General features: G+C 43.3%; 1 protein-coding gene across 4 annotated transcripts in view; it reads left to right on the top strand.

Annotated features, from left to right (window-relative positions):
* The window catches only part of NBEA (neurobeachin), a 553,993-nt gene that overhangs the window by 110,193 nt on the left and 433,252 nt on the right, over positions 1-10,548 (top strand). Inside the window, exon 3 of one of the 4 annotated variants that reach the window (XM_018554181.1) lies at positions 1,646-1,660. The exons of the other annotated variants lie outside the window; for them this stretch is intronic. Coding sequence (XP_018409683.1) covers positions 1,646-1,660 — 15 coding nt within the window. The remainder of the gene's footprint in view (positions 1-1,645; positions 1,661-10,548) is intronic. 4 annotated transcript variants of the gene reach the window in all.

Genomic DNA, 10,548 nt, shown 5'->3' with positions numbered 1-10,548 from the left:
TTGCCCCATTCACATGTGTGTATTTATATATTGAGCTACTGAGCTCTGTAAACAATACTTTTTACAACACAGGTAGGTAGGTTTTAAAGTACACTATGTGGCAATCCCGTTAACAGACCAACATGACACAAAAATATCCTATTTTTACAAACATTAAACTGCATGAAAGCTGGATTTCTCTAGCAGAGAAGTCCTCTAAAACTCTTCTGATGAAAAATATATTGAGTAAATCTGCACAGAGAAAATATGTAGACGGTTGTTGCTGAACTCTCCTTTTGGTAACGCTCATTGCTTGGTTGTCATGCTGACCCAACAGCTTCAATAGCTTTTGAGTCGGTGACCCAGAAAAAGTATGTAGATCAGGAGTTATGACTTTCCTCTGACTTCACTGGCTCCATGCTTTTTCTGGGTCATAGTCTTAAAATATTAGAGGTCAGAGTTAGACGGGGTAACTAAAGTTTCTAGAAGGAGGTCAGCATTGACAACCGCTATGCATTTCTATGTGCGGCTTTTCATTTCACTTAAAAATAACACAGTAGGCATTTAATGCTCAGCATATAGTCAGTGGTTTTGTTTGTGGTATAGCAGCTTGCGTTTACTGGGCAGAAATCTTTTTTTTATTATATTGCATTTTGTAGAGAAGACCCACATTGGTTTGGCATCATAGGGCGCACTGTACATCTGCCAGAGTACATAGTAACCCTGGTTTATGGTGCAGGAGTTATTCAGAGCTGTAATTACGCAAAGTACTTGGTTGGTTTGCTTTCACGTCTGCCATCTGCATTTTCCAGTTTCATTGCTGAGGACTCATTTACACATTGATAGTCTTGTCTTCTTTTAACATACATTGTACTTTTTAGAACGGAGCTGTGGAGAATTTCTGTGTATGTAAATGGCAGCGTATCTCTTTCTTCACGGTGAGCGGCTTAACAAATGGATTGTTTGTAGCATTGTGTCACATCTGTGCTCTCGTGGCAAGACGTGCCGATATAATTCATGTGCATTGTTGTGCCAGTGGTAAATCATACTGGATTTTTCACAGCAATGTTTATTGTTAACCCTGTCACTGGACACGGCAGCTGTATTGCACCATCTCTTTTTAGTTTACAGAGGCCTTAGATGCTTAGATCTGCAAATACCGTATATGTGGATGCTGCATGCAGTGTCAAGGCCCCTCTGCCTCATATACAAAATTACCTTAGGCCTCTTTTACCCTTTCCGATCAGGAGAGGATATTTGCATGGATCCCCTCCTGTTCAGAGCAGAGTGGAGTGGATGTCACCACTGTGACATCTATATCCACCCAGTTTTTTCCTCCATCTTGCATTGGGCATCCGATCCAGTCCGCCTGAAAAACTGCGAGGTGGACCTGATCAGACCGCCGTCCTTAGACTTGAGATAATTTTTTGGGGGCGGGGAATAGCCCCTAATGTGCTTGTTGTGCATGTACATCCCAGGTTAGTAAAATGTAGCTGTAGTCTCATGTGCATGCACCTTTTTGCATTGTTTTTAATTACATGCACATTTATGCAGTGATACAGTCATCCTTCAGAATGTAACCCCTTAATAATCACACTGTTAACCTGGTTACAGGAGCATATCTATGCTTTATATGGAAGATTCTGGGCTGTTAGAACATTGATAGAGTACCCAAAGAACAGTGAGACCCCTTTACACTTGTGCATTGCGGCAACTTGCGATGCTATTTACTTAGAATGGCACCTCAACGTACAGTAGAGTAAGATGTACTGAAGTGCACCATAACACACATACAGTGCAGTGTGGTGCTCTTTGTTAAAGGAGAAGTTGGGTTTCTGTTATGCTGCCAGCTGATTATAAATGAATGGGCTGCATTGTTATGAAGCATGTTAACGTGCATGCAGTAAGGCATCACCAAACGTACAGGTGTAAAGGGGCTGGAAACATCTATTACTTGGGATCTCTATATATTCACATTGAGTTGAAAAAGCAGGCAAGTCTTCTTGTTCTTCGGGGGGGGCTTACTCTCATATAGGCATAATTCTATGTCTTGCAAATCTGAATATGCAAGAGGAAGCATAGTTCCTACCTCACTTTCTGGTTGCTCTGTCATAGACCTCAGCATTACATTTGCATGAGCACCTACAAACCAAAACCGCCCCCTACCTTGACCCTGGCCATTGACAAAGCAGAGCCTTACGCTGAATGTTTGGTGACTGGTAAGGAAGAGAGGGGGTGAAGATGCAACCATAGCCCTCGGAACTATGAGACTGGCAACGCTTACAGCCGCAGTGACCAGGAAGTGCGGCAGAAACTGGACTTCCTCCAGCATGTAAACTGAAAGATTTGTAGGACATAGAAGTAGGCCTGCATGATAATGAGGTCCTCATGAGGGACCAGGTGTGCCTACTAGAATCCAGTGAAGGTAGTTCTGCCCAGACTTGAACTTGTCAGAATACTTGTAAACATTTTTAGTGTGTTTTCTTTCTCTTGTTAGGTTAGAATTTTGTTTGAAATAATTGGTTTTCAGAACATTCATTCGATTTTCTAATAGTTAATGGGGTCAAATTATCAATCAGTTATGACTGTATTAATGAAAAAAAAATCAGAAGATCAGGATGGAAATGTTTGGCGCAAACTAACGGAATCCTCACAGTGAATGTGGTTTTCCATCCGGGAAATTCCATTTTCAAAACTGAATGTTAGATACACATGAAGTTTTGAATGACATTCGTCAAGTCTCTTTGTATACAAGATTGGTTGAACCACCAAAGGATATTAGGACACCACACCCCTAAATAATGAAATAACAACAAAAGAGATACCATGGGGAATATTTTGTATGCATTATGACCCATATATCCGTATGTGACACCTTAAAAGCCCAATGATATCTCTTTTGTGGTTATTCATCAAATCTCTGATGGTGTTATCAAATGTTCTGATGAGATTTTTCACAAGTTTCCGCCCCTGTATACCCAGCTTTATTGTTTGGGTTGTGTTTCACTGGTGATAGCAGGTCCACAGTAAGGTGTTCATTTTATCGCTGCTTTTTGTAAGCCTTAAAACTAAAGTCTGGTTTTGATAAAAAATATAAAATGTGGGAAGAGCCATTTTTCGGTGCTGTTGCATAGTGCAGGTCATTGACCAGACCTGCTTCTGTAGCTCCTTCTCCATTTCTTTCTCTTTACCCCCTGTTGACACTCTATGTCCTGTAGCATATTCCATGTGCGTGTAACTATTTTGTCATTTTGGTGGTTGAAAAGGGACTGGTCAGAGAGGGATCACTTTTGATGCAGTTGACCACCTTGAACATGTATGTCAATATATGCAAACCAATAATCTGTGTTTTGTTAAAAACTTTGCTAGAAATGTGTAAGGGTGCATGAGAGTGTGCAGAAGATTAATTGAGAATTTGCTACACAAGTCATTAAATGATTTAACATATTTTACATTTCAATCTACAGCTAGCTATGAATTTTTAAAATTGTCACACATTTACAAATTCTGCAAAATTCTCTTAGGACAACGGCAAGAATAATCTTGTTATTCTTTGGAAGTCTGCATAGATGTTGAGTCCAAATTATGGGCATCCCAATGTTCTTAGATTTTCTGCATTGGGAGGTTCCAAAAGAAGACAAGGGGTGGGGGTGTTGGGGGTGGGTTTGGGGGTTTCAGTATTTATTACAACTAGGATAACTATCAAACTATGATGTATGAAATGATAGTAAGCAGAACAGGTATACTGGCATCCTGATATCTGTAGAATAGAAAAGAAGCATACATAGGGGCCACATATCTGATTAAATGTCTTTTGCTGGTGACAGATTTAACTAGTTGTTTACAGTCATCTCATTAGTAGTGAATTGATTTCAGTCTGCTGCAAATGAGTTGACTGTCATCAAGTGGCAATACCAAAGAGATTTCATCACCCATGTAGCCGTAGCTTAATTATCTGCAAACAAGGTGTGCTGAAATCTCGACATTAGATAATCCTAGTGAATTATGCTCTCCCCTGTTTTACTTTAAAAATATTAAAGCTGAACTTCAGGCAGATGTAAAAGATACAAGTTTAAAGCAGCTATGTATTCATTAATTATCTGTGCAACTAGTCTACGGTAGGTACTTAAATCTAACTAAGGCCCCTTCACAAGGACGTGTCCATTCTGTCTCAGCAGGGGATCTCCTGCTGAGTCGGATCAGAATGGAGACGGATGTCACATGTGACATTGTGTCTGTTCTGTTTCTTTCATCATCTTGGGAACAAGAAAGACCCATATAATCAGTGTGGGTGTCCGGATGTAAATGGGCCTGCATCCCCCTATATTCTTAACCCCCCCCTCCTTTCACGTCAGTAAATGGCTTGGGCACAAACTTTTTTACGTTTAGAAGTGGGTGGGTATTGGGGGATGCATGCCCACTTACATCTGGCCACCCATAGGACTTATTGCAATCCTGTTTTTGATCCTTTTTAATCATTGGGTTAAAAACAGAGCGATGGAATGCCCATGTAATAAGGGCCTAATAAAGGCTTCTTGTAATTTCTGTTTAGCAGCACTTAGACTGGGAAAGGCAGGCACAGCACTTGAATCCAACAGGGCTGATACTCTCCCTTTTACTGTCCAGTCAGCAGGTTGAGGACAGTGTGGTGATACCACTGTATTGCTTAAAGCCACACTCTGGGGAAAAATGATAATTTACACATCTCCCTGGGTGTGTAAATTATCATTAAAAAGCTATGTTATGTGCGGAGGGCTGCGGCAAAGTTTAAAAATCTTACTTTCAAGCATGCTTGCTCCTGAAAAGAACGGCCAACTTCCAGGCACTGAGGGGAGGGAGCGCTGCGACTTGAGCAGTAGCATGCTCCAGCTGATTCACCTGCCCCTCCTCACTATTGCTATTTTCAAAAAATACAAGGCATTCTATGATTGGAGGAGAAGGGAAGGGGGCAGGCATTTGGCATTATTCAGTTAGCACAAAAAATGATTGTAGTGCCCCCACCTCCCTGCACAGCAATGTTTAATTGCTGGATTTGTCGAGGTGTTGAGGGATAAGCAGGAATACTTATTACCAGATGTGTTTTTTTTTTTACAATTTAAATATGAAATGTTATACATTCATATATTAAAGGAGAACTATGAGGTGAGTGCTTTTCACTCACCTCATAGTTCTATCCGACCTGTGACAATGAGACTGTCACAGGTCGGCTCAGTAGATCGGGAGGTGAACGAACACATACCGGGTTCGCTCACCTCTCGATCCGGTCACGGCTCTCTGCCGTGACAGGGGGAGGGGCTGGATTCCCCTCTCCCCGCTCCGATCTGCCAGTACTGACTGGCGGAACGGACGGGGGAGGGGGCGGGTACAGCTGGCTCTGCCTCTAGATAGGCAGAGCCAGCTGTCACTCACGCAGCTGGGCGGATCCCGTCATCTACGTCGCTGTAGCTCACGGTATACTGAGCTTAGGGTAACGGGAGGACGCTAGTTTGTGTCCTCCCGTTACCCTAAGGAGAACTATGGGGAAAAACACTGACCCCATAGTTCTCCTTTAACATTTCATAGTGGTGGGTGACAAGTGGAATTGGAGAAACAGCTGTGCTATATCTGAGACATAACCCAAATCTCTCCTCATTTCCACCTATCTGAGTAAGGTGCTTTTTTTTTTATTATTTTGCCTTTAATCTGTCGGGAGCAGCTATAGAATACAGAGTCCATTTTAAGCTATTTAGTCCTTTCTTTATAGTTGTGTCCACCGACCAGTTAAAAGCAACTGAAACTAGGATTTCAGATGTAATGACGATTGGATGAAACTGCGAGCGTTATTTAAAAGGATTGCAAACTGATAAAAGAGTGATTAAAACTGTGAAGAAGCTTTATTCCTGTGTTTTATTGTGGCATAAAAATGTCCATGTTTTTATACCCTGGGCCAACCAAATCTGTCTTTAAATCAGTACTAGCAATGCGTCTGCCTAGGAGTAGCCGTACGTTGTAGATATAAAACTTTTCATGCATTTATACTGAGTATTTGTGGAGGCAATACATGTAAAAATATATATTTTGTGTGTGTATTTAAGGCCTGTAAGAGCTATTTTATCACTTCCTCTCATGCCGGCACTTCATGACAGAAGTCAGTCACAAAGATACCTTGACCTCAATGTGCAAAGTTAACACAAAGTGACAGTTGTCGACTTAAATAAGATTTGAGAATTTCGGCCACATGACTAGATCAGACTTATCCTAGTGTTAAAACTTTATGAATTGAGCTCTTTCTGTTTTGAGAAGGATCTACTTTATTTGTAGCACTAATGAAGTGTAGGCCTCTATAGCTGGTTGGATGACTAGTGAAACGTCTTCAAGAAAAATACAGCAAGTCCTGATGCCTTGACTTATTTTTTACAGATATACCATGACATGGATGAATGAGAACCTTCACAGACACATAGGCCTCTTTGGTTCTTTTTTAGCCAACCTCACCATAACCTGTCTGGTTGTTCCATTGTGTCAATCCGTAGTTCCTGCTTAAATAAATGGTTCTATAATCGGCTTTATCTGTACTATGAACCAGTGGGTTTAGGTGTTCAGTTGGTCAAAGGAGCTTGAAGGATTGATTTGCATGGCTCTACCCACTATCCTAAAACAAGTAATAAATCCCTTGTTATTTGGATCTGTGATGGAAGTGAGATGTGCAGATACCTTCTGCTTTACAAAGGCTCTGGTGTGTTTCCCTGTACCCTGAAATACCCATGTGGCCATCAGTATACATAATAGCCCTATCCTAGTGCAAGTTTGGAGTACTTGGATAGAAGACAAGCCATAGCCTATAAAACTGTCCAGTGCTGGACGAGCCAGGCAGTGTGAGATGGGATTATTATTATGTTAAGTGATGAGAACCTGGATGTGGAAAACTACTTGACAGTCTAGTATGTTTTTAAAAAACACCTTTCTTGAAATTGCTTTGAGGCTCATGAAGGGTGTTCTTGTCAAACCCATCATTTGCCCATAAATGGCTGTGTTTGACCTGTTTTGCATGCAGTTCCAAAGTACCTCAATAGAGCGGCAGGTCAAGTGCAGTCTCTGAACTGCTATGCGTACTTCTCAATTACTTCACCAAATGCGGACCAGATCTGCATGAGTTTCTGCACGTGCAGTGTGTTTTGCAGCATTTTTGACGCATTCTGTGCCGTGGTTTTTTAAAAAGTATGAAATGGGCTTTCAGTGCGTTCCAGGGTGTTTGCGTGCATTTTTAAAATGTGTTTGCATGCATTTTGGTGCGTTCCAGAGCAAAAAAAAATAGGACACGCTACAGTTTTCCCACATGCTCTGGAACTGAACGCTCTGGTGTGAACTAGAGCCCAAAATACCATTGGAATACATTGGATGCATTTTTGATGCGTTCTGTAACTGCTCTGCATCTCGTGTGAACAAGCCCTAAAAGTCAGTGGGATTTACTGACTTGTGTTTGAGGTGTATCTCAAACACTTGTTAAACGCAGGAAAACGCCTGGCGAAATAAAACCCCTAAGAAATAATTTTTCATATAGGTCTGTAAGGCCTCGTTCACACCAGACACAGTACGTTCCGGCCCGATTCTGGCCAGAACGCACTGCATCGCGGCTGGCTCACTATTTTGGGCAGGAGGGGGAGTGGCGGTCCATTGAAGTGAATGGCACCGTAGCCACGCCCTCCGGCCGCAATGCGATCGGCTGCACGGGATCGCAAGGCACATTATGCCCCGCAGTCCGGCACGGTCCGAACAAAATAGTGCTTGCAGCATTTAGTTCGGACCGGAGGGCGTTGCTACGGTGCCATTCACTTCAAAGGACAGCCATGCCCCCTCCTGCCCCACAACAAAGTGAGCTGGCTTCAATGCGATGCAGTGCGTTTTGGCCAGAATAGGGCTGCAACACACTGTATCACTGTATCTGGTATGAATGAGGCCTAAGTAGTCCTTTTTTATAGACATTGTATCATATCATTTCAGCTTTTTTTTACATTTCCTAACATACATTACACATTTTGGCAAGCCTAGATGGCAAGAATCAGAAAGCTAGGAGGCCATTTAAAACTTGTTTCTCTCCCGTTCATTGAAGGACACAGGGCAACAGATCGTAGATCCTGAATGGTAGGGTATATCGCCACCTGCAGGAGTAGGACGCTAGGCACATAACTAAAAAGACAAGACAGCCTAGGGGCGGCCCCTGCTGGTGGCCCAACCCCTCACTTGCTGACAAGTCTCCAGTTTTTTGCCTAGCGTCAGGAGTAAGGAGCTAAAAAATTTTCTCTGGGAATTTTTTTCTTTTCCTCCGTTTTTTTCGCTGTTTCTTCAAGCAAGTGTCACCAGGGCGACACGCTGGATGTTTTAGATCCTTGTAGTCTCCCCTGAGTGACCGACGAGCGCATGCAGGCTCTGCCTTTTTGTGTGGGCCATGGATCGCAGGGATGACTCCTCTGCATTGCCGTGTGAGGGCTGTGGGCTTCGCTCGGCGGACCCCTCTGGGTCCCCTCTTTGTGCGGCCTGTACGCCTGCGCTCCTTTGCCAGTCTCCGGTGCGCCCCTCGGGTTCCTCAGGGGGTGTGGTCGGTACCGCATGTACCGCGCTGTCCTTGGAGGTCTTTTCCTCTGCCATGGATGGTTTTGTGACGCACATTGAGCGTGCCTTGACGCGGCGTCCGCCTAGGAAACGGGCTTTGACAGTCCTGTCCCCTGCCCTGTCGGGGGAGAGTTTCAGGTTTGTAAGGCCGCTACTTGGTCTTCTGTTCACACCTTTGTTAAATTTTACAAGGTGGACCTGTTCGCATTGGCGGATGCTGGTCTGGGGCGCAAAGTGTTGCAGGCGGCGCTTTGAGGGGTCTTTTGGGTGTTGTGTTTGTTGTTGCCCATCCCTCAGTGTGTTACTGCTTGGTGACGTCCCTACCATTCAGGATCTACGATCTGTTGCCCTGTGTCCTTCAATGAACGGGAGAGAAAATAGGATTTTTGTACTCACCGTAAAATCCTTTTCTCTCCGTTCATTGAAGGACACAGGCCCCGCCCTCTTTTATGGGGTGTACACTCCTAACTGCTTGTTACTTACTGGAGACTTGTCAGCAAGTGAGGGGTTGGGCCACCAGCAGGGGCCGCCCCTAGGCTGTCTTGTCTTTTTAGTTATGTGCCTAGCGTCCTACTCCTGCAGGTGGCGATATACCCTACCATTCAGGATCTACGATCTGTTGCCCTGTGTCCTTCAATGAACGGAGAGAAAAGGATTTTACGGTGAGTACAAAAATCCTATTTTTCCTGCTTATCACACTGTAGCTTTGGTCTCTTTATTCTGGTTTGGTACATAGCAGTGAGCTTCACATCATAGTTAACATTTCTAAAGCTGCTTCTGGTTTTCTGTTTGTATCAACCTTAGGCATGTCTTCAGCTATTTCTGGATACAGGAAGTACCTAACATCCTGGTTCTCCAGCCTGATATAACCAGCTAAGCTCATGATAGTCTTCTTTCAATAGGCTTCTATAAACTTTGGACAAAATGCAAAGCTCTAATATACTGCATATGGAGAATGAAAAGCTGTTACTATGTCTGGTTTTTATTTTTTGGTTGTGATGTTTGAAAGTTAAAAAGATACATATAGATTTTCATTGCAGGATATGGAGCCTTGGATATCAGTGTTATCTACTGCACAGGTCTCAATTGTTCTCCACCAAATGCTTGGACTATTTTACTGATAATGTGGTTATTGTATAGGACTCCAGAGAGAGGAAGCACGAGGAAACAGAGGACAGGATGCTGAGAAATGACACTGACAGGAAAGTCCATATTGTCTGGGAAAGACATGAAGGAAATTATAAGGATTTTTTGGCACAGCCCAGCCCTAGCCTTGAAATTCCATTGCTTTCAATGGCAGGTCCTCCATCCTTATTTTTTTTCTAATACAGCTAATAACATATTATTGGTTGTCTTAAAGTCTAGCTGTATGATAAATTTCACCCATCTCCCAACCCCTCCCTCCCACGCCTCAATATCTAATTGCTGGATTAAAAATCCCCATCTAAACACCCTTTTTAACTTACCTTAAGGCAGTGGTCACGTGACGCCACAGCACGGAGTCTTCTCTTCTGTTTACTTCCTGCTTGGGTCCTTCTTTGTATGTCCACGTCCGTGTTTGCTTGACATGAACACTTCCTGTTGGATGTACAGGGCCAGGGTCCTCTTAGGACCTAGAAGAGGACTGACGTCAGCGGTGGCCCCCCCAACCGTAAATGGCAGGGATGAGGGACCAAGAGAAATGAGGGGAATATATCCGACTTCACATAGTAAGGGGGGCGTCTAGTAGGATGGGTTACAGGTGGAAGGGAGGGGTGGTAATTTTTTTGTAAAGTTGGGCTTTAAAGAGACCCTGTAACTCCATATTGGCCTTCTAACTTAGTTCTGCGCTTTGTAGCTGATAACTGATGGCTTACACAATTAGGTTTTCGGTTGCTACTTAAGCAGCTCTCATATCTTCATCTGTCCCGAAAAGCATTGGTCTATTGAAGTATTTTTGTCTGTTCCCCCCCCCCCCCCCTCCGGGCTCCTTTTTTTTTC

Source organism: Nanorana parkeri, unplaced genomic scaffold (genome assembly GCF_000935625.1).
Source record: "Nanorana parkeri isolate BGI_ZX_2015 unplaced genomic scaffold, ASM93562v1 scaffold8, whole genome shotgun sequence".
NCBI lineage: Eukaryota > Metazoa > Chordata > Amphibia > Anura > Dicroglossidae > Nanorana > Nanorana parkeri.
This window is presented reverse-complemented; position numbering and strand designations above follow the sequence as displayed.